General features: G+C 57.8%; 1 protein-coding gene across 11 annotated transcripts; it reads right to left on the reverse strand.

Moving 5' to 3' along the window:
• On the reverse strand, positions 1-27843 carry H6PD (hexose-6-phosphate dehydrogenase/glucose 1-dehydrogenase). 11 transcript variants are annotated; one of them, XM_058719203.1, is made up of 6 exons: positions 27701-27843; positions 25762-25911; positions 16398-17034; positions 15202-15319; positions 3122-3391; positions 1-2002 (listed from the first exon to the last, which is right to left on the reverse strand). In XM_058719203.1, exons 3-6 carry the CDS (start codon positions 17013-17015, stop codon positions 639-641), a joined length of 2370 nt encoding a protein of 789 aa, XP_058575186.1. In that variant the 5' UTR covers positions 17016-17034; positions 25762-25911; positions 27701-27843; the 3' UTR covers positions 1-638. The 11 variants fall into 11 exon arrangements, with proteins under 11 accessions (XP_058575186.1, XP_058575177.1, XP_058575179.1 ...); XM_058719194.1 differs by lacking the exon at positions 27701-27843 and adding an exon at positions 27173-27291; XM_058719196.1 differs by lacking the exon at positions 27701-27843 and adding an exon at positions 27160-27215.

Genomic DNA, 27843 nt, shown 5'->3' on the forward strand with positions numbered 1-27843 from the left:
GTCAGAGTCAGAACCGAGAGGAAGGGAACCCAGAGGGAGCAGGAGAGACTGCCACCAAGAGGCCAGAACAGAAGGCTAAATGTCAGAGGCTCAGGAAGAAGGGGAGGAGGGGACAGAAGAAACGGCGACTCGGCCAACTCGAGGTCTCCGGACAGTTCCCAGCAACCTGCCCTGCGTGGGCTCTGCACCCGGTGGACACCTGTGTCCCTTCTCTCTACCATCCATAGTCTGTTCCCATGGGAGCCAGCTCAAGGATCACCCCCTCCGGGAAGCCTTCCTGGGTTAACCTAATCACGGCGTTCTTGCCGGAGTTGGGAGCCTTCCCCCCCGCCCGGTTCTGTGCTGCTGGTGTTCATGGGGAAAGGCCACAGGTATGCTCTTAAGGTGGATACTTCTCTCCTGAACGGGACCGGAAACTTCTCAAGAGCAGAAACTCCGTTTCTTCCTTGCACCTGTGTCTACCCACCACAACTAGACAGGGACCGTCAAAGGGATTGGGATAAGGCCTCGTCCTTTCCTCTCTGGCGGCCTAACCCCGAGGCATCGGGTTCCAGGCAGCCAGGGCAGGTGGCAGGACGGGGGAGAGGGGACAGTACGGGGAGAGCGAGAGCGGGAGTGAGCAGAGGCCCCTGGGGCCCTCATCCCAGAAACGCCTCATAGTCCATGTACCAAACCAGCTGGCCGGAACTAGGCAGGACGCCTGAAATGGGCCATTTCTTGGGCTCATGGCCCACGCGGCTCACCAGCATGGTGATCTCACGCTTCACCCTGCCCATGACCAGGACCGCCACCTTCCTGGCGCGGTTGATGAGGGGCAGGCTGAGGCTCATGCGCTGGAATGGCCTGGAGGGGCTCTCGGTCAGCACGACCAGCTGCTCGCCGTCCAGGCCGCTGGGCGACTGCGGGAAGAGGGAGGCCGTGTGCCCGTCCGCGCCCATGCCCAGCAGCACCAGGTCGAAGCTGCCGTTGGCCACCAGGGCCGAGATCTCGCTGGCGTACGTCTGGGCGCCCTGGTCCTCCTCGGCGCACAGCCGCTGGCGCAGATGCACGGGCATGGGGTGAATGTTGTAGTAGGGGACCCTGATGTGCTGGAGCAGGTGGGTCTGCAGGTGCTGGAAGTTGGACTCGGGGTCCCAGAGCGGGACGCAGCGCTCGTCCACCAGCCACAGGTGCGTGTGGGCCCAGGGGAAGCCGTAGTGCCCGGTGGCCAGCTGCTGGAACAGGGGCACGGGGCTCGAGCCGCCGGACAGCGCCAGGTGGAACGTGCCAAAGCGCCGCACGGCCCGCACGGCCGTGGCCTCGATGTCGTCGGCCAGCTTCGCGATCAGCTCCTCGGGCCAGGCCGAGATCAGCGGGCTCTCTCGGTACTTGGCCTTGAGAACCTGGAAGCCGCTGGGCATCGGTGCAGGGCCGGGGCCCGGCACCAGCCGCTCCGGCTGCTGCTGCGAGAAGCACAGCCGGGCGCCGCCGAACTCGAAGTCCAACAGGTGCCCGTTCTCAGCGCCTCCCGGGTAGAGGCGCGGGACCTCGTGGGCCAGGCTGTCCAGCAGGGGGGTCCAGAAGCCCCAGGAGGCCAGCAGGTTCTCCGTGGTGACGAAGGAGTCCTTTCGGCCGTGGAAGATGCGAGATATGAGGACAGAGTAGGCGTCCTGCTCCCTCACGGGGCTGTAGGCATAGAAATCGGACAGCGGGCGGCCGAAGAGGCGGAGCCCCGGCCGGGCCCCCAGCTCCTTCCAGCTCTCGGGGGGCAGGGAGGGCCTGAACAGGTTCCGACTGACCAGCACGGCAGGGCTGCCCAGCTCACCGTGTCCGATGTAGAAGACGATCTGCCGAGGGAGGCACTGGCTCTGGTCGGCGACCCAGTGCTCGTCGTTCTGGACACAGTAAGCCTGGTTCCTGAACAAGATGCGAACGTAGCCCACTCTCTCATCCAAGGCTTTGCCGGACATCAGGATGAAAGGGACGCCCTCCCAGCGAAGGTTGTCCATGTGAACGAGGACGCCTGAGGTGACAGGGGACGGCAGGGCTCACGCTCTGGCACAGAGAACCGAGGACTTCCCGGGGCGCCGGCCTTCCCTTCCTCGCCTCCGCCAGCCCTTCTCCTTGCTGCCCCCTCCTGCAGGCAGCCTGTGGAGCACCCGTGACCTTGCTATGTTCACCCTTTCCAGCATCTTCTCCTGCCAGCCAGCGCTCGAAATGCAGCCTCTGGGCCACCTCGGACTCCCACCTCCGTGAGTGAGGTACCTTAGAGTCCCAGTCCCCCTGAGAGACAACCAAAGTCTCGCGGTGGGGGCGAGGTCGGGCCAACCCCGACTCTTGCCGGGAAGGAACGCTTCCCTCCAGTCCGCAGAGCACCCGGGCGTACCTGAGGCAGGGTGGTGTGCGGGTAAAGGGGCCTGCAGGGCGCCGTCACGGCCGTAAGAACCAGAAGCTGAGCGTGCTCCTGACGTGTGTTCCTAGCCTGGTTTTCCCAAGTCCTCTCTCTGCACGACCCTGGGCAAGTCTGTGCCACCCTCACCGAGCCTCTCATTTCCTGACCTTTAAATGGGGACGATAATCATACCCGCCTTGCGGGTTTGTGCATGCGAGGATTTAACGAGGTAACATGCAAAAAGTGCCTGGCACGTCGTAAGTGCCCAATAAACAGCCACTGCTCTTGTAGCGGAGTTTACTGCCTGCGGCATTAGGGAGCCAGCCCTCTCCAGGAACGCTCTGGGCCCGTGGAACTGTCCACGGGACGTCGCCGGTGGACATCTGTCTGAGCCGCAGGGTGACTGCCTGCTGGAGGGGGCCCGGGCTGGGCCAGGACACAACCGCAGCCTCACTGGGGGCTAGATGTAAGGGGGGGCCAGGTCTGAACCCGGCTCAGAGAGCTCTGCGGGTGTGTGTGGACGTGGCCCGAACCGAGATGACTACCGGGTGCCCTACCCCCACACGGACCCAACAGGTGACCTACCGCTTTAAGATGGGGGAGGCCGGAGAGCCAAAGGAATCTCCTCCTCGCCGACAAGCACCCTCGTGAACACCCCACCCGAGGTCCCTTCCAACCCAAAGCGAAGCGTGTTTGAGCCTGGAAAGCTGCCCCCGGCGGCGGCTGCCCACGCCCGGCCCCCGAGCCCACCTGCGAAGGTCGGCGTCAGGCTGTGGAAGCTGTCCGGCTTCTGCTGCTCTCTGCGCACCTGCTCGCTGTATGCCTGGTACTGGCCCAGGACGGCGCTGCCCTTCTGCAGGCCCCGCAGAGCCCGGAAGGCCCGGAGCTTGTGCTGGAGCACAGACTCTGAGCTGCTGATGTTGTGGGGTAGCTCCATGGCCACGAGGGTGAGGACCTCGGTCAGGTGGTTCTGGAGCACGTCGCGAATGACGCCGTACTCCTCGTAGAAGCCGGTGCGGCCTGTACAGCAGAGAGGAATCAGAGGCTGTAAGGAACAGTCAGCGGGGCGCCTGGTGATGGGGGCGGGGCGGGGGGGGCTTAGTCGGCTGAGCGTCCGACTCTTTGTTTCAGCTCAGGTCACGCCCTCACAGGGATCGGGCCCCGCGATGGGCTGTGCACTGGCAGTGTGGAGCCTGCTTGGGATTCTCTGTCTTCCTCTCTCTCCACCCCTTCCCCACTCATGCTCACTCTCTCTCTCAAAATGAATAAACTTAAAGAAAAAAAAGAGGGCAACATGCCAGACTTCCCCAAGGCACACCTGGCCCCCTGTCCCTGCCGCCCGCCCCTGCTGTCTTCATCCCCCAGTCCGTAGAACTTCCAAACATGACTTATGTCAGAGCAAATCTCAATTAAGAGAAGGAAGGAGGGTGTCTCTGAACACTCTAAGTGAAGCTGTCAAACCCTTGGGCCTTCCCGGGAATCTGCACAGTGAAGGGTCTGGTCCCGGAGAAGGCCAGACTGCGTTTACCTGCAGATCTGTGGCCGGACTCCCGACCCTCCCCAGGCGTCAGCCGGGAGGGAGGTCTGGCCCCGCAGGAGGCTGCATGCAGCATCGAGGCGAGCGCCTGGGCTCTGGGCTCTGGCTGCCGCCTGCTAGCGTGGTCCTGGGCGTTACCCGACTCCTGGGTCTGTCCCTGCATCCCGCCATTAAGTGGGGCTAACAGGTGCCACCCCGTTACCAAGGGCACAAACGTGCCAGGCAGCGTGCAGGGGCCGAGGAGGTCCCTGTCCTCAGCTTTCAGTGGGAGGGAGGAAAAAATAAGTCAACGAAGGAATTACAGACAGAGAGTCAGAAGAGGGCAAAGGGCGGGTCCTCTGAGGGCAGGGGAGTCAGCGCTGCCAAAAGCGAGGGAAAGACTGGCGGGGAAGCCTTCGGGCGCAGACAGCCCGAGGCGGGAAAGAGCTCGGCTGGGAGGGCCTACCGGAAGGTGAGCAAGACGGAGAGGCCAGGAGGGCAGGGGCTGGTGGCACGTGGGTCCGCATTCAGAGGAAGCGGGTGGGGAGAATGATGCAGGAAGAGACACGATCCTGGCCCACTGCGGGGAGAACGGTGCAGGCCAAGGAGGCCAAGGAGGAGGCTGTGCGGTTGCCCCAGCGGAAAGGCAACCGGGCTGGGGCTGATGTGGCAGCAGAGGAGCCGGAGGGAGTGGACGATCTGTTCTGGGGGCAGAAGTGACGGGACCTGCTGACCGCTGGGGGCAGGCACAAGAGAACTGCTAGATTTGGGGCCTGAGCCGAGGACGGGCAGCGGTGGAGGGCCACGGGGAGAGGAACAGTCTGGCGGAGGGGAAGCCATGAGTTCCCCTGGGTGTGTTGAAGACTAAGACATCCAGGGGAGGACGCCGAGTTGGCAGGTGGACAGGGTGACAGGGTGAAGGAGAGCGACACAGACAACACCGAGCACAGAGCCCCGCGGCGGCAGCCCCCCCACTGCCCACAGGCTCCCGAGGGGCAGCGCCCACGGTTATCCCTGTTCCACGCCGGAGGGAAGAGCCAGCCGTCTAGGGCTCGTCCCAGCAGAGTCGGGAGCTGGCCGAGCCCACGCTCGACTCCACGATATCCTCCGGACGCAGCACAAGGTCTGATTATCGGTGCCTCGGATACACACAACCCAACAGGCGTAGAGCTTCGGATTCAAATGCACACCCCCTCACACGGCCTGGTTCATATTCCGCCGACCGGCCAACGCCCAGGCCGGTTCAGAGCCTTGGACAGAGAGAGTCTGCCATCACGGCAGGAGGGGCAATCGTCCGTCAAAGGCTTTGTGTGAATCATCTAGAACTCAGGATTGCTTCTTTTGCCCGGCAACTCCTAATGCCCTACAAGTCTCGGCTTCTGGAGGGTTATACTGACCTCTTGGCCTGCACCCCCGGGGGTGTCCGGGGGCCCTGTCTTCCACAAGCCCCGCTGACTGCCTCAGTGCCCGTCCGTCTCTCCCCCTGCCACGCACAGGAGCTCCCGCAGAGTAGGCGCCGCACCTGTCCGCCCACTGCTGCTGGCCTCGCACCCGACACGGCCCCGCAGCCGCACCCACGGGACACCGGGCAGCAGAGAAAACGGACATCTACACGTCATCACGAATCAATCGCAAAAGTATCACGTCAGGAGGAAGAAACAGGATTGCTTTGATAAAATAAAAATTTTGAAAACAGGATAGGAAAGGACTACTATAAACACAACGTCAACAAACGAAAAGTACGGTTGGAAGTCAGAAATTCCACGGATGGGTTTTATGGATAAGAAACATCTGAAAAGAGTCAGTCATGAGAAGACAGATCTGACGAGACTATCCTGAGTGCAGGATAAAGGGGCAGAAAGACCCACACTCACACGCAATCACACACACACACACGCACACGCACGGTATGCCTCTCCTTCAGGATGAAACAATATATTGTTTACGGAATCAGACTTACCCACAAACAATGAAGACAGTAACCTACCCCAGATCTGGAATAGTGAAGGGGAGGAAATGGGACAGAATTTGGGGAAAGACACAATAAAGCTCTTTTTAAAAACAGGGCGCCTGGGTGGCTCAGTCGGCTAAGCGGCCAACTTCAGCTCAGGTCATGATCTCAGGGTTTGTGAGTTTAAGCCCCATATCAGCCTGCTTGGGATTCTCTCTCCCTCTCTCTCTGCCCCACCCCCCACTTGTGCTCTCTCTCTCTTAGTAAATAAACTTAAAAAAATTTTTTAAATGGTTTGGTGGGGGGGCGCCTAGGTGGCTCAGTCGGTTGAGCGTCCGACTTCAGCTCAGATCACAATCTCACGGTTTGTGGGTTCGAGCCCCATGTTAGGCTCTGTGCTGACAGCTCAGAGTCTGGAGCCTGCTTCGGATCTGTGTCTCCCTCTCTCTCTGCCCCTCCCCTGCTCACTCTCCCTCTCTTTCAAAAATAAAGAAATAAATAAACTTTTGAAAGAACGGCTTGGTGGGTACACTCGATGTGTTATATCGTAGTTCTTACACGTTATATTTCCTACATATATTTAGTATGAATTCTTTTTGATCTAGTTAATATTTAATTCAAACAAGCAAAAAGAAGTGGCCCCTAATTCAGACCTGGCTGGCCCCGCACGCTCCCTCACAGGGGCCACCCAGGGTCCTCGGCACCAGTCCTGAGCCACCTGCCCCAACCAGGCTCGTGGCGCGAGCTCCTGCCAGCTGGGCGGCGAGGAGGGCCAGGCCATGACTGGCGGAACGTGCCCTGAATTCAGCTCAATGTGCCATGCCCGACGGAACACCGTGTCGCGGGGCAAGAAATGGACCCAGGAACCTGCTGGCCAGAAGGCACCTCTGTCCTCAGGGGCAGGAGTCTGACTCTTGCTCTCGGCCAGAACTTGAGGGTGCAACCCTGGCCACGCTAAGCCCTGAAAGAGTGGGAGAATCCAGCCCAGCTGTGCCAACCGAAATGCCCAAAGTGCCCCCCCCCCGCCAGCTGAAACGGTGCCTGAGCTCCTCCAGCCCCACAGGGCTCTGGTCTTCAAAGTTCTTACGATACGGCTGAGAAGAAGGACATCAAGAACAGATAATAACTATATAATAACAGTGTTCATCAGTCCCTTTACTCCTCACAATACTGATATATAAGCAGGTCTTACTTTTAAAATACAAGTTTTAAGGGACACGTGGGTGGCTCAGTCAGTTGAGCGTCCGACTTCGGGCTCAGGTCGTGATCTCGCAGCTCATGAGTTCGAGCCCCACACAGGGCGCTCTGCGGTCAGCGCAGAGCCCGCTTCGAATCCTGTGTCCCCCTCTCTCTCTGCCCTTCCCCCACTTGCGCTCTCCCAAAAATAAATACATATTTTTTTTAAAAAATACACATTTTAATTTTAAAAATACAAGGAAACGAAGGTTCAGAGAAGCTAGGTGACTTGTCCAAGGCCACAGAGCTGACAAAGAGGTAAAAATGCGATCAGACTTGGGCAGTTAGCTCCAGAGCCCGCAATTCTTACCACGCAAACACCTCCTTTTTAACTTCCTACCACTCCCAGTTTTTAACAACCATACAAGTGAACGTGCCACTCGGGAGGGGGGGGGCTGAATGGCATGAGCACCAGCGGATGTCAGGAGTGGAGTGGAGGAAGCAACCTGAGCTGGGCTCTGGAAGGATGGCTCTAGGTCAAAGGTCAGGGACCCAATGCCTGCCGGGGCCGGGCCACGGAGGCCCCAACACACGGTTCATACGACGACGTAAGCCCGGCCTGGCAGAAGCAGCCAGTCTGTGACTCGGAACAGCAGAAATCGAGCGAGAGCAGACAGAGAGGGCCTTGGACGCTAGACTGAGAGGTCTGAGGAGCTATTAAAAGTTCCTGACCACAGCCAGTTAAGCAGAATCACCGTAGGCTCCACCAGTTTCACTCCTACGTGTGCACCCAAGAGCAATGGAAACACACGCCCACACAAACACTTGTACACGGACGTTCACGGCAGCATTATTACAATCGCCGAGAAGAGGAAGCCACCCAGACGTCCATCAACCGATGGATACGTGAAATTTTATCATTCACGATAAAAAAGAAATGAGGTCTCGGTACACACCGCAACATGGCTGCACCTTGAAAACACGTCACTCGGAGAAAGAAGCTAAACACGAAAGGCCACCCTGTTGCGTGGTTCCATTTACATGAAATGTCCGGAAGAGGCAGCTCCGTAGACACAGAAAGCAGATTCGTGACTGCGTGGGGTAGGGGCATGTGGATGAGGATAAGGGGCACAGGGGTTCTTTGGGGGGTGGAAAATGCTCTCGAATTGACAAATCCACTGCACTGGATACTTTAAATGGGTGCACTGTCTGATATGTGAATTGTATGTCAAATACGACTCTTTCAAATAAGTGTGAAAGCAGGAAGGAGAGGTGCTGTGGGACAATCAGGCCGTCTCCGGTCTACCTGCAAGACAAACTTTCAGGGAAGGGGACTGGTCCGACAAGGCAGCGTTCGGGGCAGTTAAGGGAAGGAAGCAGGGCTAGGGCAAATGACGTTAACGGGAAAGACAAAGGCGTTATTCGGGGGATGAGTACATGCTTCATGGTGACTGGCTCTGGAGTGTGGTCCGTGGAGCCAGGAGCTACGGGTTCGAACACCTGTTCTCCCATCTTTCAGCCCTGCAGCCCCACGAGAGCCGCTCTGTCTCACACATAAAAGAGGGATAGTCCCGTCCCTCCCTTGCAGGGCTGCTGCGAGCATTAATGAGTTAACACATCTACGAGGCTTGGAACGGAGCCCAGCACACGGGAAGTGCCGGGAGACACCGGCTAGTATTTTTATTATTATAGGAGCTGCAAAAGAAGGACCAGCAGCCGGCAATGCAGAGAACAGTCACCATTTGGAGATAAAGAAGTTAGACAACGCAAGTAGTGTTTCATGAGAAAAGTTCAATGGCGGTTCGAGTTCTGAATCTGCTGAGTCTGAAAGTGGTGACATTTGGTGCAAATATCAAGAAGACAGCTAGAGGTTTAAGACGAGGGCTTGGGTAGGCAATGAGTGCCAGAGACGTATTGGATTTCATCAAGTCCAAAATGCCGACGGTGGCAAGAGCATCACGGTTTTACTACCGCTGAGAAAGAGACGGGCTGCCAACCACGTCAGCTATGGTGCCCCATCAACAGCGAATGCAACTTCAGGGATGTTCAGATATTCAAAAAAAAAGGTGCGCCCTGCAATCAATGGATTACAGATTTAAGAGTATAAAGAGGATAGTTAAAGCTTGGAGAACAGATGAATTTTTGATGGAGGGAACCCAGCAGAGTCCTTCAAGGGCCCTGTTATCTGTTTACCATTCATTAGTTTAGCAAATCCCTAAGTAGCCCTCTTCCTATTTTTATCCTCTCTCAAGGCCGGGGAGAATGCACTTCACAGGTTTACTACCCGCTGTGTAAAAGAGAGCTTCCTTTATTCCTTAATTTCAAGCTTCAGGGGCGGCCGTGTTTAGCACAGCCCGGAGACTTGCAGCCCCTCCCGGTTAAGCTCTGCCTTTTCAGAACCGCCTTTCCGGGAGAGACCACACAGCCGACCGCAGGACAGGCGTCCAGCCGGGGCACCAGCTCTCCTGCGGATGCCAACCACTCCGGTTTTCCACCAGTTACTGTGGACTGATTCTTCCTGAAAACGATCTCTATTCACTCCTGGTATCCTCTCCTAGATCAAAAGTTGAGGGTTAAAAACCCACTGGTGTCTGAATAAGGACAGAAAAAAGCTCAACCGGGTTGGACAACTAGGAGCAAGACCACAAACCTGGCTTCCAAACGGCTCAAGGCCAGCGCTACCCAGGATCACAAGGTCACAAGCACGGGAGACCCACCGCTTTGCCCCTCAGCCGGGCTACCCCTCAGACCCTCGTGGGGCAGCATCCCACGGCAGGCAAGACAAGCTGTGTCCCATGTGCCTGAAAAAAGCTCCCACAGACCCACCACACCGGCGAGGACGGGAGGGACATTGGCACCAATGCAGGCAAAGCTGTAGGAACACGAGGTACGAACACCACTGCTGCATACGTTCTGGAAAACGGTCTCATGAGATGTAATGAGCTGTAACGTAATTTCCACCATTTGGCTAGTAATTCCACTTCAGAAGTACACTCAAAGGAAAAAATATTTTTTTAAAGGCTCATAAGTGTTCTAGGATGACGGCGGTCAAACAATTTTGTGAATAAATTAAAAGCTACTGAATTGTACACTTTAAAAGGGTAAATTTTATGATATATGAATTATATCTTAATTTTTAAAGCCTGCAAAGTACTATTTAAAATAGCAAAAAGGGGGCGCCTGGGTGGCTCAGTCGGTTGAACGTCTGACTTCAGCTCAGGTCATGATCTCACAGTTCGTGGGTTCGAGCCCCGCGTCGGGCTCTGTGCTGACAGCTCGGAACCTGGAGCCTGCTTCGGATTCTGGGTCTCCCTCTCTCTCTGCCCCTCCCCTGCTTGCACTGTGTGTGTGTGTGTGTGTGTGTGTGTGTGTGTCAGAAATAAAGAAATGTTAAAAAAATTAAAATTAAAAATAAATAAATAAAATAGCAAAAAGTGAAATGCCTAAGAACACAGCAATCCATATTCTGTGACAGAAACAAATTTCACAGAAATAGTTACTACAAGGTATACACTCTACAGATTGTTGACAGGTGGAAGCTGAAATACATGTTCACATCCATATGTGAGAGAGAGATGAACCAGGCGAAGGCTGGACATAAAGGAGTATTATAGACCAACTACGGGTGTTCGCGTAACCCGGCACGAGTCACATGTGAGTCCCAGGGAGCCCCAGAGAGAGAGGCAGCCTCCTCTCCTTGACAACTTGCAAGGAGAGCAGGATTTCCACTGGTAAAGCATTTCCATGTATGTGATTTCATTTAAGCCTCCAAACAACCCCAAGAGAGAGGCAACAGAGATCGTCATCATCATTCAGAGATGTGCTGAGGATCGCACCCTTCAGAACGGGGACTGCAATCCCCCTCCCCACTGACTCCACGCTGCGGGAGATCCAGATTTTCCCGGGAAAACACAGATTTAAGAACCTCAAAACTGAAAGCTAGCCGTGATCCCCACCCGTACCTTCGGGGATAACTAAAAATAAAGAGGAGGGAGGGCCAAGGAGAGAGCAGGTCTGCCGGCGCTCTCCCCGGTCAGGAGGCCAGGCAGCCGCCCTGAGCTCACCTTGCAGATGGCCCTGCAGAAAGGGGGGCCCAGGGCCGGAGGGCAGGACAGCTGGTGCGCACCTGGGAGGACCCAGGCTGCCTCGGTCCCTGTGTGAGGGGCACTGAATGGCCACTCCAGCCCTCAGAGGTCAGCATGCCCTGTGCTCCTTCCCCGGTGTGGGAACAGGGGGTTGGAACCCTCCCCGGCAGGGGCAGTTACAGCATCTTCGAGAAGTGTCCCTCTTTCTGCCCGCCTGGGTGGCTCCATCAGTTCAGTGTCTGACTCTTGATTTCGGCTCAGGTCATGATCTCACGGTTCGTGGGATCGAGCCCCACGTTGGGCTCTGAGCTGACAGAGCAGAGCCTGCTTGGGAGTCTCCCTCTCTCTCTGCCCCTCCCCTGCTTGCTTTCTCTCTCAAAATAAATAATCTTAAAATAAATAAATACATACACACATACATCTATGCATACATACAGAAAAGAAAAGAAAAGAAAAGAAAAGAAAAGAAAAGAAAAGAAAAGAAAAGAAAAGAAAAGAAAAGAAAAGAAAGCCTTCCACCAAGAGGGGAAAGCAGGGCAGCAGAGGGGCGCGGAGATGCCGTGAGCACATCCTGGCAATAAGGCCAACTGCCGAGGGCCCGCACGGAGTGTGCCACAGGCACAGGGGTGAGAAGCTTGGGTTCTGAGGTGCCATAGAACTTGGATCCCATCCCGGCACCCCCAGAATAAAGGGCAGACCAGCCTGGACAGCTGTCCCTCGGGCCATCAATGACGCAGCCCTCCCTTCAGCAGAGCCTCCCGGCGGCCACCATGAGGGCCAGCAGGGGTCATCTCCACACAGCCAAGGTCACTCCTTGTATAGCCCATGGTGCTGCTTCAGGAGATCCAGCCCCCCAGGCTTTCTGTGGCTCTGAGGGGGCGGGGCACCTTGGGTGTGATGGGGGAGGGGGCCCTGGGGCCAGGGAAGGAAGTGCTTTTCCTCTCCTCCTCCCCTTTTCACTCTCTCCCTCCTGCCTGTGCGGCAGCCTTCACACTGCAGCAGACTCCTCTGGGCCAGAGGCTGCGGCAGGGAAGGAGAGAGCCACTCAAGGGCCAAGGAGAGAGGGAGCTGGGGAAGCCAGCCTCAACCACTCGGATGACTGGACTGGGGCCCAGCGGTGGGGGAGGGGCGGGGATGGGACATCCAAACGACCTTGCCACTCAGAAGTCCCTTTCCAGCGCCCAGGCCCGGCGTGCAGCCCCCTCCCTTTGCGGCACTCGAATGGCAGTGTAGCCTGCCATCCCTGAGGGTCCCGGAGCTGGGCCACCCCGGAGGCTCCCCACGCCGCACAGCTGAAGCGGCACCTGCCCCCCGCGAGGGGAGACCGCCCCTGCACTCTGGCCTTCTGAAGCCTGACGCCGACTGCTGCGCTCTGAATCCCACCTTGGAAGCTCCCAGGCCGCCCTCAGTCCCACCGTAGCAGCTGGCCGGCCACCCACGAGGACCCACAGCAAGGCACGGTGACCCCCAGCAGGAGGCCAGCCCCTCCCCCTGCCCGCTTCCCATCCCGACTGCTGAAGGCACGGCCAAGGCCCAGATGTGCCGGCCACGGGACTCACTGGCCACGGGGGCACAGCCTCGGGGCCCACGTCTCCTGTCCTCTCTCTCCAGCCTGAACTAGTGCGACGGGCGACTGGGGGGCGGACAGGCCGACCAGGGAGATCCAACCCCCAGGATGGCATCTCTGACGAGGACGGGGCAGGCCACACCCTTATGGGTTAGAGCCCCTGGGGGGGGGCGGGTATAGAATCCCGCCCCCCCCACCCCCCCCCCACCCCCCCCGCCCCAGTTGCCTGCCCTGCCCTGTGTCTCTGCGCCTCTGGGCTGAAAGCACAGGGCCCAGCTGAGGGCAAAAGCCTTGTGCTCCGGGGCGTGGCAGCAGCACCCCCTTCCCCTCCGAACCCACGTCCTGAGGCTGCTGGGCCTGGGCCTTGGTCCCACGCGGCAGCCTTGACGGCAGGGCCACCGTGCCCACCCTCCTGGGCCGCGGCTGTCTGGTACTGTCCGAACCTAGATTCTCCCTGCCTCTGGCCGTGCTTTGGCAAACAGTCCTGCCCGGGCCTCTGTCTGCCTTTGTGCCTTGCCTTCTCTTTTCCTTTCTCCAAAACCCAAAAGTATCTTTGCTGGGTAAGCAGGCCTCTGGTTTGCTCAGCCCCTGGCTCCCTAGGGATCCCGCAAAGAGACCTGCAAGTGACATCGGGTATCAAAAGGGAAATGCACTAGAAGGTTGGAAGGGATACGGAGCGATGGTGCCAGCTGGTAACCCCAGCCATCACCGCTCCTCCCCAGCGCAGGGTGGGCACAGGAAGGGGCCGCCAGAAGCGGGGCAGGCGTCCCGGTGTCCCGGCCCTGCCGGTGGCTGAGCCAAGTCTGGGCAGAGGCTGGTGCTGGGCTGCAGAAGGTGAAGAGGCTGCGGCACCCTGTCACCATCCCACACCCTCAGCACCAGATCTGAAGTTCAGCTCTCTGCCGGTGAAGCAAGAGCCGGGCCCAGCCCGCACCCCCACGAGCGCGGCGGACACACAGCGGCACAAGGAGGGAACCCACAGCCTGAGCCCCTGCTGAGGACAGAACGGGAAATAACGGAAACGCTGGGGCGGGTTCCCGAGGCCCACGAAGGCTCAATGCGGCGGGGAGAGGGTCAGTGTCCTGACAGGGGCTCCGGAATGGAGAAACCCAGCTCCGCTCGAGGACGGACATGCCCTCAGAGGCTGGGCTCACGGGGCCCTGCCCGACTGCCCCAGCCCGGCACCCCCGCTCCTGCCTGCCTCCCACGGCACCGTCGGCCCGCATCAGTCATTTCGGAGTCTGTCCTAATAGACCCTCTCCCCGCAGCGAGAGGTGTCGGGGGGGCAGAGGCTGTGCCTCATTGCCCCCAGTATGGCCATCGCCCTCACACGGAGCCTCCAGTACCAGATACACGTTTGAAGAGGAAAGGAGGGAAGCTGGAGAGAGTAACCAAGGGAAGGAGAAAGGAAAAGAGAAACAGGCAAACAGGAGACAGACCTCCTGGACCCCCAGCCGGGCCCGAGGGGTCTGCCCTCCTCTTTGCCCAGGGGCACACCATGGGCCGAGGACAGTGGCCTCGGCCCCACAGACAGCAGCCAGCGGGATGAGCTAGACGCAGTGCTACGGAGCCTGGGTGCCAAAGCCAGACCTCTCACCCCAAAGACCCGGCCCCACCGCTTCCTGCTGCGTGACCTTGGGCACATCACCAAACCGCATCCGTAAATGGAAGCTAATAATAGGACCCACCGCAGATGGCCACTGGGGGGACGGACACAAGAAGAATTAGCTTTTATGGTCTTGGCTGAGAACCGATGCTCTGACCATAATACAGTCAAGGCTCAAAAAAGTGGAGGGAGTCACAGAACGCCAGCGCTCCGCGGAGCCTCAGCAGCGGTCTTCTATATGGCCCGCTCATCTCGCAGCTGAGGGGAGTGATGTGCTGAGGTCACCCAGCAGAGACAGGCCGGAGGCTCCCCGGTCAACGCTGCTCATTCATTATTCGTTCAGCGCTTGTGACGTGCACGCCAGGAGCCTGAAAGGAGGCACCTGACCCCCTCAGTCCGGTGGGAGAGGCACACTGGACCCAGACAGGACACAGAAAAGACTGGAGGGCGGACCAAGGAGGCACGTGGTGCTCCGAGGGCGTGAGGGGAATGGAGCTCGTCAAGAAGGCCCCCTGAGAAAGTGATGGCCGAGCTGGGAAGGAACAGGAGGGACGGGAGGCGAGGAGGAGGTGAGGAGAAGCATCTGGGCAGAGGGCGCCACCGGTACCCTGGGGTGGTAGCCCCGGGGCAGCTCTGATGGGCCCCACCACACCCACGTAAGGTCTTGGCCACGTAAAGCCAAGTTTACTCACCCAGCCTGCGTTCCCTAAGGGCAGCGAGGCCCGGGCGGGCTCTGCCCTGGGGGTTAGCACAGGCCAGAGCTGGGCCACAGCAGGCCCCGCAGGAACACCACATACCGGCGGAAACTTCCCTCCGAGAAGCACCAGCCGGGGCGCAGAGGCTGGGCAGATCCCCCGGCCCTCGCATCTCACCAGGCACAGGGCCGGCGGAGGCCGGGGAGCCGTGGAGCGCGGGGGCCATTCACTCACCCTCGGCATCCACAGTCTCCTTCATGATGATCTCCACCCGCTCCACGTGGTGCCGGCTCCAGAGGCCGTCCAAGGCCTTGCGGTTCTGGTCTCGGAAAGGCAGGATCTGAGCCACGGCCTGCCGGGGAAGGAGGCCAGTTGGGCGCCGGTTCTCAGGGTGAAGAAGGAATCCTGACTCCGAGAAAGGGCCCACGCTTCTCTACCCCCTGCTCGGAGGAGACGCTCCCAGGATGCAACAGTCCCTGGGCTTTGGGACCTCACAGCTCTACGCGCACTCCAAAAACTTGTAAGTGACCTCCGCAGCATTACCTGCTTTTTATTTTGCGAGGAAAAAAGTACTGCAGATTATTTATCTTCTATGACCATCGACTTTTAATAAAAGAAAGAGATCTTTTTACCACTAAAAATGGAGCAAGAAAAGCTTTAGATTGAATGCATTCAGTATTCTTTTCTCATTTTCCCAGGAACAGGTGAAAACCTCACCAGGTCCTCACCTCTGAGGACCACTCTTTGGGGATGCTGCCGCTCCAAACAGGGCTGGACAGAAAGCAATGCCTCTGTCCTGGAAAACTATGAAGTGCCCACCCACGTGGCCCTGGGCTCACCCAGCCTGGTCAGCACCAGAGGGCGCCGTGCTCTGTGCTCTCTGCTGGGGTTTCTAGGGAGAGATGTTCCAGAGGCACTCCAAGGGCCTGCCCAGAGTGAAGTGGCCAGCCAGCCTGCATCACCCAGGAGGCCGCCCCACGCTCCGCCACAGAACCTGGCTGAGGAAAATGGACTTAGGGTCCCTATGCAGTGCGAGACCTTGTTACCAGCCTTTGGCTCAAAACAGAACTCAGGAAGACACGGACACTGAAAAAAGGCAGTCGGATGTGGAATAAGTTAATTCTAATCTCCCCACCGGGACCCCCTGGAAGCCAGGCCGACACCAGAGTCCTGGGGCCACCCGTGTAGATGACGCAGGGCAGCGACTGCTGCTTGATCCAGAACGCGGCTGGACAGGCGGACCAGGGCCACACAGTCCTGCCCCTTGCCGCCCTGCTTCTCCTCCAGCCTGTCGCCGCCTGCCGGCCCTCAGGTTGACCATGGCAGCTCGGATTTCACGACGGCTCAGGCCTAATCCCACATTAGCAGAGTGGCTCCGCAGGTGGGGTCTCCCTGCGCCCGGCTCATGCCAACTCCTGGGTGCAGCTCACCTGCTTGCCCAGGTAATGGTCCACCCGGTACATCTCCTCCTCTCGGAAAAAGCCCCCGAGTTCCGTGGCCAGCTGCTGGGCTGAGAGGTGGTCATGGCCGAAGGGCTTCTCGAGGACAACCCGCAGCCAGGCGCCCGGGCCCGGGCGGCAGCTGCTGTTAATGTTGCGGGCAATGTCCGCATAGGCAAAGGGTGGCACCGAGAAGTAGAAGATCCTGCCGGCCTCCCGGAGGCCCCCGTGTTGGACCTGTGCCTCAATGTCCTTGCTCAGGGCCATATAGTCCTCACTCGTCGCCAGGTGGCGGTACGCACTCAGCCGCTGGAACTGGCCCTTGAGTTCGGAGCAGCGGTCGGGTACCACGTCCTCCGGGCAGGAGAGGGACTCCAGGACCTTGGCTATGAACGCTTGGCCCTGCTTGGTGGACGTCAGGGCAGCCCCATGGAAGCTGAAACTGTAGTCCTTCCCCACCTCATCCAGGTACAGCTGGAACAGCCCCTGCCATAAGTATTTCCTGGCCAGGTCCCCGGTTGCTCCCAGCAGGATGACGGAGACGTGTCCCCGGAGCTCCTGGGCCTGCAGGCACCCCAGGAGGGCCATGCACATCGCCACTGTGAGCATCTTCCAACAGCCAGGGTGCCTGGGCATAGGTGAGACAGACAAGGAACAAGGAAAGATGAGACATGGTTCAGGTGGCTGGGACATGGAGGTAAACACACTTCCAGGCTCTCAAACATTTCCTGCCTGGCAGGAAACAACCACATTTCTCAGAAAAATGTTATAATCCCACGGCTTCCCCGCTGCTCCCTCCTCAGCAACTTGGCTCCTGTGCCGGGAAGCTGGTGCGTAGGGAGCCTGCCCCGTAAACAGGGACTGTACGCGGGGAGGGGGTAGGCCAGTTGCTACAGACGGACCGCGGTGCCGCAGGAAGCTCTGGGGAGGCCCCCAGGGCTGCCGCAGGATTTGGAGCTGCCCACTGGAAGATCGATGTCAACCTCATCCATGAGCACAGGCCACCAGGCCCACGAGCTCGGGAATGGTAGACGGCCCTCGGGTGACGGCTGGAACTACAAGAAGACAGGATCACCCCCGTCACTCCTCGCTTGGCTTCCCTCGTGCCTGCTGGGCTCCGGGCCCAGAACGATTACTAATATCTCCTACGGCACAGTGAATAACAACACAGACTCTGGAACCAAACAAGGTGGAATCCTAGCTCAACTCCTTCCTGTTTGACCTTGGACAATTACTTAACCTCTCATAACCTCAGGTTCCTCATCTGAAATAGGGGTGACAGCGACCTATACCACAGGGTTATTAGAAGGAGAAAATGAGGGGCGCCTGGGTGGCTCAGTCGGTTAAGCATCCGACTTCAGCTCAGGTCATGATCTCACACTCCATGAGTTCGAGCCCCGCGTCGGGCTCCGTGCTGACAGCTCAGAGCCTGGATTCTGAGACACAGCTCAGATTCTGTGTCTCCCTCTCTCTCTGCCCCTCCCCCACTCATGCTCTGTCTCTGTCTCAAAAATAAATAAAAAAACATTTAAAAAAAAAAAAAGAAGGAGAAAATGAGTTACTATTTATCAGATGCTTAGGACACTGCCCACCACCCCCGAGCGCTACGTAAGTGGTAGTCGGCACTAGGGTATGTTAATGACAGCAGCGGCCCTGAACGGAGCGCTTCCGTGCGTAAGATCCCACTGAGTGCAGGCAAAAGAGCCAGTGGAGTGGGTGCCGTGATAGTTTCCCTCTTGCAGAGAGAAAAGCTGAGGCTCAGACGGTGAAGGAAGGTGAGGAAGGAGGGAGCCCAACAGGCACCAGGCTCTCTGGCCCCTGAGCTGACACACAGCAAGTGCGTGCTGCATCCTCCCTCGTGTCTTGGCTGCTTTTCAGGCTAATTTAAAGCCGCTGACACGTACGAAAGGCAAGAGGCCTCGGACCCGCCACGAATGCGCCGGAGGAGCTGCTTTCACTTGCCTTCTGTTCTGACCAAGGTTGTAGGGCTTACTGTGTGCAATTCTTACTCCGCGGCTCTCCCGTTCTCCGATTTCCAACCGAGGCCAGTGCTTTGGGGGAAAGGGAGAAGTGAGGGGGGGAGTAGGCGTGGCCAGCTACTCGGCTCTGAGAACTCGAAGGGGCGACGGGGCCCAGCCCGGGGCGCTGGAGCACTGAACAGGGAACCGAGATGACTGACAGCAGGTGTTCCCGGATGAAGGGTGAACAACACCCTCAACCGTGAGGTTCGAGTCTGGCTGTACGGTAGGGACACGGAGGTGTGAGGCGATACCGGGCCCCCTTACCTTCCTGCATCCCTGTACCATCCCCCATCTTGAGAGGGACCTGGCCACCCTCTGACAGCCCACTCCCCAGCCCCCCCTTTTCCCTTTGCCGCCTCCTCGTCTCTTTTGATGTTGCAGTTAGCGGCCAAACCAAGATGAGGCTCCAACGACAGGATGTGCGTCAGAATCTACAGGACACCAGACATTTCCACTATTCAGCTTGATGTGGAGGGTAAAGAGACCAGCTGCGAGGCCTCCAGCCTTCCCCTTGCACTCTCCCTTAACCTGTGCACTCACTCCCGAACCAGATGGGCCACAGGACCAGCCTTTCCTCTCCCGCTTCCCAATCCCTGTCCTTGGCCCTTCACGCATTTCCTTCTCGGCTGGCAATCGCCCGTCTGGAGGGAAGACAGAGCTGCAAGGTCAGTGCGGGAGAGAGGCGGTGAGAAATCTGAAGCCCGGAGAACAGCCTGGAGAAGGAGGAGCCTCCAGCTGGCGAGCTGCATTTCAGAGCTCCTGATCCCACACCCGGAGCCAGGGCTCCGGACTGACAAGTGCCGGGGACAAGAGGAGGAGTCAGGAACCTCAGAGAGCCTGGATGGGCAGGTGAGGGAGCCCCAAGGACCAGTCCCTCTCCCCCAAGCCCAGAAGACTGCAGAACTGTCGTGTCCCCAAGCCCGAGCCTCCAGTCACTGTGCTGAACGGCTTCCTCAGTCAAGTGGAAGAATGTGGCATTTGGGTCAGAGTACCAGGGCTCAAGACCACCTCCTGGCTGTGTGATCTAATGAACTCTCCTAGTCAGTTTGGGTCCACTTTTCCTAACTATAAAACAGGGCTAACACCACTGAACTATAAATGAGGGGCTTGTGACGATTAGCCGAGATGATGCAGGTGACAAAGCCCTATGCAGACATTAACTAACCTAGCTCAGTGCCAGGCGCTTCCTGGCTCCTGGGGGCGGGGGGGCATAATGCCACCGCTGCCCGACAGAACTGCGCAGCTCAGCGGCTACAGAGCTCAGCCCCGCAGGCAGCCCCGAGGAACCAACTCGGGCACTGACGGCACATTCCCCAGACGGGTCCTTACTCCCGGCCCCGAGGGGAGGGAGACAGTGACCAGTACGGTCATCCTCCTCGCTGCCCCGACAGGGAAATAAACAGGCTTCCCGAAGCCCAACAAAGTCAAGAACAGGGCCCCAGCTCTGGAGCAGGGGTGAGGCAACAGGGAAACCAGACGGCTCCAACACACCCACCGACGGTCTAAACCACCCTCGCGCGGCATGGCTCTGCTTTTGCGGGGTTTTCTGAAGCACTTCCCCCTGCCTCTCTGCCTGCTCCAAGAGGAATGGGCCTACAGGCACCTCCTAAAATCACACACCTGAAGTGAGCCAAAAAGCCTGGACGTGACAGTCCAACTGCTAATACTGCCATGAACCGTTTGTATCTTTCATTCACAGTAAGTTTCATTTGCAGAGCTCCGGCGCAGGAAGGGCAGCCTGCGGGACTGCATGTTGGGCTGAGTGGTGGTTCTTCTCCAGCTCCTGCCGTGAATCACCACGCCACCTCGATGACCTCTCGCCGAGGTGTCTGTCCTGGCCAGCCCCCCCTGCCCCACCTACGAGACGAAGAGACTTAGCGGAAGGATCGCTACTTGACTGCTGCCCCCCAATCCCGGGTTTTCCAAGGAAAGGAGAGAACCCCTCTCTCATCAGGGAGAGGCCCCAGCTCTGCCTTCCTGTAGGGCAGCCGGGTGCCTGCCTTGGGGGAGGGGAGAGGGGCGCTGAAACGGGAAGCAAAGAGCTGATGACCACGTGCCCTTCCGAAGCTAAGACGAGACTCTTGAAGCTTTAACCGAAGCGTGTGAAGGATGCAGTGTCATTTACGACACTCAGATACTTGCCAGACACACACTACCCCACCGCGTGCGGTGCCGCGGGGCCTCGTCTAGGGAGGCGCAGAGGACCTTCTCCAGACAGGCTCGTCTGGGTGTCAGGACTGCTGGGCCCGTGTCCGCAGTCCTGCCCCCCGAGTCCGGTCTGAGGGGTTCCCACCCGGCATCCTGGGCAGTTCACCTTTGGAAGAACAGCTCTGCCAACGCTCCCAAAGCTGTGAACACCGACTTGGCGGGCCTGGGGGTCTGGATCAGAATCTGCTTCCGGTCTTTGTTTCTGTCCAAGCGAAAGAGGCGGGTGTGGGGCACAGCCCCGCAGCTATGCCTGACCCGCTCCGGTGGCAGGGTAGCTGCTGGTAAACCACAGGGGGAGTGGCACTGGTCTGCTATTCCCAGCAGACACGGGGCAGGGGCAAGGAGCGGAGAGGTAAAGGTCAGTGGCTGCGGCGGCCTTGTCCCCTCTCCCGATGCCACATCAACACCTTTGACCTCCACCTTCTGTTTGCCAAGCGGGAAGGAGGGGCCTGTCTTCTTCAAATCATAGCCCAGGAGTTTGGAATTTTTGAAAGAATGTGTGGGAGTAAAACAAGAGTTCAAACTAAAGATCATTTTTAACCAGAGTGCGAGGGGAGGGGCCCAGCGCCCTCTCCAGTCACTAACTCCAGTGTTTTCCCCGAACTCTCCCGGTCCCGGCCCATCTGCACAAGACACACCCAAACCAGTCAAACCCTTCAGCCACTCGACAGCCTCGACTCCTCCCTTCCCGGGCCCCTTGGGAAGGGTCAGGGACAAGAGTTGCAAGATCGGGCTCTGGGGCCAGTTTCCTCCCCAGATCTCAGAAAATCCTTATTCCTATCACCTTCTCAGGGGTCTTGGGTCCCTACGACCCAAAGGTGTGCTAGAGCCGCCCTGTACCTGCACGCAAGATTCACCTGCTGAATTTTTAGGAATTTTTCAAGCCAGTTGTTAAACACAGCCATTAAATTAAAGACCAAATCAGGGTGCCTGGGTGGCTCAGTCGGTTAAGCGTCCGACTTCGGCTCAGGCCAGATCTCATGGTTCATGAGTTCAAGCCCTGCGCTGGGCTCTCTGCTGTCAGCACAGAGCCCGCTTGGGATCCTCTGCTCCCCCTCTCTCTTTGCCCCTCCCCCACTTGCATTTTTGCTCTCTCTCAAAAAAAATTTAAAACCAAATCGTACCAATTTATAACCCAAAAAATTATATTCAAAGGTAATAAATACTTTCAGTTTACCATTTCCTATTTTACTGTATTTTACTATCAACCTGGGTTCTTGACATTGTTTCCATCTACTGTGTCTGTAAGGTGAAGATATTCTACGATGGGGTGCTTGAAATGGCCCGGGAAGGGATATTTCACCACAGATACTGGCAAATGCTGTAAATTGGGCCCCCCCTCACCAAGCCCCACCCCTGCAGAACTGTTATACATTTACCAACATAGGACACCAAATCTGCCTCTCCAGTCTGGGTTTTCTGCCCCTCAACTCCAGGCTCATACAATCAACTGCTACTCTGACACCATTCACTGGGTGTGTAGAAGACGTACTATGTTCAAAACTGAAGGGACTTATCCCCTGACCTGCTCCACTTCTCCAGCCTCCAGAAATGGTAACTCTATCCTTCCGGGCACTTAGGCCAGAAACTTTGGGGGTCATCCAATCTCTCGGCAGATCCTACAGTTCCTATCACCAAAATTAATCCAGAGTACAACTACTCCCCGCCTGCCACCACTCCACTCTGGTCCCAGCCACCATCACCCCCGTCTGGGTTCCTATAGGAACCACCTAATTGGCCTCCGGTTTCTTCTGCCTTTTCCTGAACATGGCACTCGGTGCCCTTTTTATGGCCTCCCACCCATGACCTCTTCGATCTCTTCTGCCACTATGCCCCTCTCTAGGCTCCAGCCACCCATCGTCCTGCCTCAGGGCCTTTGTACTTACCGTTGGCTCTGCCTGACCTACTTTCCCCTGCAGATGTCCACATGCTTCACTCCCTCGCTAACTTGAATTCTTTGCTGAAATGTCACCTCGGTGAGCCTTTCTCAGCCGACTCTGGCAAACTGCAAACCTCCCACCTCCACCTCAGCCCCTGCTCTGGTTCTCTCCGCAGTACGTATCATTCTCTAACACGCCGTCTGTGAAAAGCGTATTTGTTTTATCGCCTGCCACCCCTCCCCGTCAGAATGCGAGTGCCAGTGGGGGCAGGGGGCTTTGTGCTTTGTTCGCTGATTACCTTCAGTATCCAAAACAGGGCCTGGCACACAGAAGGTGCACTGTAAATATGTGCTGAATGGACAAATAAATCCCATTCTGTAGGAGACCACTGTCGCCTGTGTGCGAGCTATCTGCATCAGAATGATGGCACGAAGGAAGAAATCTCTATTGGTGACTTCAAGCGCTACGGCCCAGTACACGGGCCCAGCAACAACACCAGTAATGATAAAAGAAACGTTTACAGAGCATCTAACTATATGCCGAATCCTAGAGCTTCACATGCATCAAAGCTTTTAAATTCTTGCCACAACCCAGGAGCTGGGTACCATGACTATGCCCATTTGTAGAATGAGCACAGGGGAAGCCGAGGTGCACGGGGAGGGGGGCGGAAAGAACTTACTGAAAGGCAGGCAGCTCAGAGGTGATCGGCTATAAATACGGGCGGTCTGGCTTCAGCACTTAGGTCCCACGTGCCAGTAAAACATGTGACTACGACCCCAAGCAGTGGGATTTAAAACACTGCACTGGTGTGGACATGGATCCTGCCCCTCTAGGAGACGCGAACAACGGTGGTGCCAACAGTCTATTTCTCTCGTGTCTCAACCACGGGGAAGGCAAACAAGTCAATAAGAAGCACAAGATGAGGCAATCCCCATAAAGCACTTGGCACGAGCTAGCCGACGGTAAGCAGCCCAGAAATGTTTGTTTCTATCATTATGAAACCAACAGCATCGTGAGTAAAGGTACTTTTCTTGCTAGTTTCTTGGAACTGCTGCAAAATGAATTAACCATCCCACAACATAAAAAAGACATACCAAGAAACGGCTCATCAACAGTTTTCGTGACCTTCCAGTCATACTGGGGGGGGGGGGGGGGGGCATCAAAGAAAGAGAATGCTAGAAAGAGAATGCTTAAAAGTCCCCAGCCCAGCCCTTAAGGGATTTATAATCTAGCTCAAAGAATAGGGGCGTGAACCCCAGCTGTAAAATGGGGATCATCCACCTCATTTTAACACTGGGCAAAAAAAAAAAAAAAAAAAAAAAAAAAACCAACCCAGATCACGGATGTGAAAATATTTTAGAGGGCAATGGTGGTAAGAGCTCTCCCAAAGAGCCACTAGGCTCTCAAAAAGCAAAAACCAGACTTCCTGGGCAGCAAAAAGCAAAACGAGACTTCCTGCTCTGCCCGTGGGTTAGGGTCTGTCCGGCAGAATCCACCGTGAAACGCGGCATCATGCAAAGACACCTCACCTTGTTCAAATTCCATCAATAAAGTCAGGAGTGGCTAGGCCACTGATGACCAAAGGGAAACCTCTAGGTTTCCCTTTCAGATGGCCTAAAACTGTCGGACCCAAGAGTAACTTAGTAAACTCCAGTCTTTGTATAAACATAACTTGAATGTCTGACTAGAGGGGTTACTTGTTGGGCAGTCGCGTACCTCAAAGAAAAGTTACTGTCTGAGAAATGAGCTCTCTTCATGCCAAGCAGGGAGCATTGTTATCTCGAGTGTTCCTAAAACTAACCAAAAGATGAGCCTCATAAACTCAAAACGTCTATCCGCCTTCGATCAGGGCAGAGAATGTGGAAAATAACTGAAAATCTGCCCATTCTACACCAATTCCCCCTAATTCGCTACCTTTTCAACGAGCCATGCGCCCCGTTGGGAGGACAGGCGGTCGGGTGGGCAAAGAATTTAGGTTTATGACCTTTCCAGAAGTTCTCATTTCCAACCAGACATTCAGGCTGAAGTGACCTGATTCTCAAAGAGGCGGACAGGTTTACTTCTGGAAAACTCTTCGTTGGATGGGTGTGCCGCAAACGCTCATGGAAACCGGAGGGCGAATGCCAGAGATCAAGCTGATCTCGGGAAAGAAAGCACGGGGTTCCTCCTCTCACCGGGCTGACTTCCAGAAAAGCCTAGAGAAGGGGACGCCGCGGGCCCCTCCAAACTAGCCGCCAACGGGGCTGGCCGGCCCCCGCCGCCAAGGGCTCTGCGGAGGAGGAAGTGGACAATTTATTTGGAGGAAGCGGGGCTGGGAGGCAACTCGGGCCGGCGCTGGGCCCCCGCCGGAGTCCCAGCAGCGGCGGGCGGGCGGGCGCGCGGTGGCCGCGGAGACGCCGCCCGGCCGAAAGCCCGAGGCGGCCGGGCCGCGGGGCCGCCGCGCCGACCTCCGGCGCGGCCCGGCGCGAGCGCGCCGCCGCCGGCCGACTGTCAACAACGCCCGCGGCCGAAGGAGCCGCAGACCAAGCGGGGGAGGCAGCTTACTTCATCTCGCCCGTCAGAGCCGGCCGCTTCTCCGGGAAACGTCGGCGGCGGCGCGGGGCGCGCGGCGCTGCGGGCCGGGCTCGGGCCAGGCCGGGGCCCCGCGCATCCTCTTCCGCAGGCGCGGCGCGGCCCGCCCCGCCCCGACAGGTGCGCGTCACGCGGCCGCGCGGCCGCCGCGCGCTCCGGTTTCGCCGAGCGTAGCCGGGGGGCCAAGTCGGCCGGCCCAGCCGCCCCCTCCCTGCCCCACCCGAGCCGCGTCCGGCCTGGGAGCGCGGGGGCCCCCGCGGGCCTGGGCCCCAGACCACCGCGGCCTCGGCGCGCGCGCCCGCGCAGTCGGGCCGCCTCAGGGGCGCGCGCGCGCGCGCTGTCAGGCCCCCCCCCCCCCGGCGAGGGGCGGAGGCGCAGGCGAGACCACGCCCCCTGGCTCGGGGTCGACCGAGGGGTGGGGGGAGGCGGAGCCGCCCGGATGATTTCTTGGTTAGCGTAGAGAGGGCGGGACTTCAGAGTGAAGTGGGCGGGCAAGCGGCCGGCCGACCCTCCGCCCCGGTTCTGCGGTTCTGCGGTGCATCTTTAGGGGCTGCCCTCTGAGACACCCGAATAGTGGAAGGAAGTGGCGGTGTCGCGGAGGAAGCCTGGGAGCCGGGTGGCCGGGTCCTCCCCAGCATCTGGCAGAAGCTGCCGGACCTGGAACAGGTTACTTGCCTCCTCGGGCCTCGCTCTTCTACGTCTGTACAATGAGCAGCTTGGTCCGTCTCACTTTCAGAGCCCAGAAGTCGTGATATAGGGATCAGAGAGCACGCTATTGCCGGGCCTCCACGTTCAGTTTCAAATCTCTGCTTACACCCGTGTGACCTTGAAGACACAAACCGGAGACTCAGTTACTTCGTCTGTACAATGGGACGATGAGAGCATGGCCTTTTCTCTAGGGTGGTGGTGAGGTGGATACGTGAGATAACACGGTCAGCTGCTTCTGTCAGCACCCAGTCGATGGCATGTGAGCCCTCTACCCCCGTCCTCACCAGTGTCATGCAGTATCTGACCCTCAGCCTGCAGCAACCTCGTACCTACTTTCTCCCAGCCCTACAGGCTGGCAGGGCCCCTAGTGGCACCCCAGCCATTAGAGAGGCAGCTGCTCCTTCCTGAGAGTGAAGGTCCTGAGTGACCTCGGGCTAATTAAGGCAGGGCTACCCAGGACCACCTCCTGGATGTAGACCCCCCCCATCCCTACTCCCAGAGCACCTTAGCTCCACCCCTTCCCCAGACCCACCTTCCTCCCACTGCAGGGACAGGAGAATGCATGGTCACCTCTGCTAAAGAGTGCAGAGCACCCAGGAGAGGGGATTCTGACTGCAGAGAAGAAAGCTCATAGCAGCTTTTTCTTTCATGAAGGTTCCGCGAGAGGTAGAGCATTGAGAGCAGGCAGAAGGAACTTGGCAGTGGCCAGCAAAACTGTGTGGGGCCAACAGGCCTGATTACCACACAGGATATTGGGCAAGAGGGTTCCAGGAAGGCTGGGAAGCTGGAAGGGCCTGGGCCCCACTGTCATCAAGGCCAGGGGCCATCTGGGGGCCTGCAGTGAGCTGACAGCTCACTGCAGGCCCCACAAAGAATTCGGGCGGTATGCTGGGTGGGACCTGGGTGGGGGCATCGAGGAGCCAGGTACCCACTGGGCTGCCTCCACAGCTGGATGTGGGCAGGAGGGTCTAGGGGAGGGGCCAGGCAAAACAGTCTGGGAGAGGCCAGGACTCTTGGCCAAGAGCCCTTCCCATGTTCTGCAACCCTAGGTGCACCGTGCCCTCCCACAACTGTGCGAACCGGGGCTGAAGGAGGCATTATGGAAGATGGCAGGTGCCCAAAGACTGAGATGAGCCAAGGGGACCTTTCCTGGGTCCCTGTACAGCCATCATAAGGGTGATCTGCAGGTACCTTGAGGGCATCTTTAAAAAATTTCCCACAGGCAAGTCAACCGTAAGCAGCCCGTTAAGAATATTCGCGTGTCCCCTTAGGCGTCAGGGGGGCGGGGTCTGCACCTAGGATGAAATGAGCCAAGGCTGTTACAACTGTCCTCCCCATCGACAGCTGCTCGTCCCAACTCCATACCTCCTAGTCTGACCTGGACCATCGCTTTGCCTTCTTTCCATCAGGAAAACACTTTGGTCTCATCCAGGTGTAAGCGTATTGCCCCCGCCAAACCCACAAATCTACAGCCTTGTCCATTAGGGCCTGTGATTGGCTTCTGCTCGTTTGCCAACCCGAAGCGTTGCTCATTTCTGTGCTGCCAGCAGCTACGAGACGCTCCAGGCGACATCACCGGGGACCAGGTGTGCCCAGAACCCTGCAAAGGAAGCCGGAAGAGAAGAGCAATGCCCCCCCCCCCCCCCACCGGCATCTTGCGGCCCAGACGGTGTCTGTGGCTTCTGACTTGTCAAAGAGCACCGTGGGGCTCTCTTCGCCAAGCTCTTTTTTTTTTTTTTTTTTTCATCTTCCTAAACTGTGGGGTGGGCAGGAGTCAGGGTTAACTCAGCCCGCTTCACTTCACAGACATGGAAAGTGAGACCCAGCAAGATGAATGACTCACGAGAGAGGTCTGTGGAGTTAGAAAGAAAATCACGTGGTGGGTTCTATTTTCAGAACGACTCACCAAGTCAGCTCTGCTCGTTCACTCTGCTCTTTGCACCGGGAGGGGAGGGGGAGAACAGGTGTTGTGGATTTGCAGCCACAAGTCGAGTTTTTCACCCCCAGACATGAGAAAGCTCAGCGCTTTTTCTCCCCTAAAGACGGGCT

Source organism: Neofelis nebulosa, chromosome 2, assembly GCF_028018385.1.
Source record: "Neofelis nebulosa isolate mNeoNeb1 chromosome 2, mNeoNeb1.pri, whole genome shotgun sequence".
Lineage (NCBI taxonomy): Eukaryota > Metazoa > Chordata > Mammalia > Carnivora > Felidae > Neofelis > Neofelis nebulosa.

Excerpts from the sequence above, each read along its gene's own strand:
- H6PD (XM_058719193.1), bottom strand. The coding sequence starts at position 21,169 with ATGATCTTTAGTTTGAACTCTTGTTTTACTCCCACACATTCTTTCAAA. Across the intron at positions 3,392-15,201 it reads GGAGACTGTGGATGCCGAGG|GCCGCACCGGCTTCTACGAG; the intron begins GTGAGTGAATGG and ends TCTGCTGTACAG. Across the intron at positions 2,003-3,121 it reads CCTGACGCCGACCTTCGCAG|GCGTCCTCGTTCACATGGAC; the intron begins GTGGGCTCGGGG and ends CTGTCACCTCAG.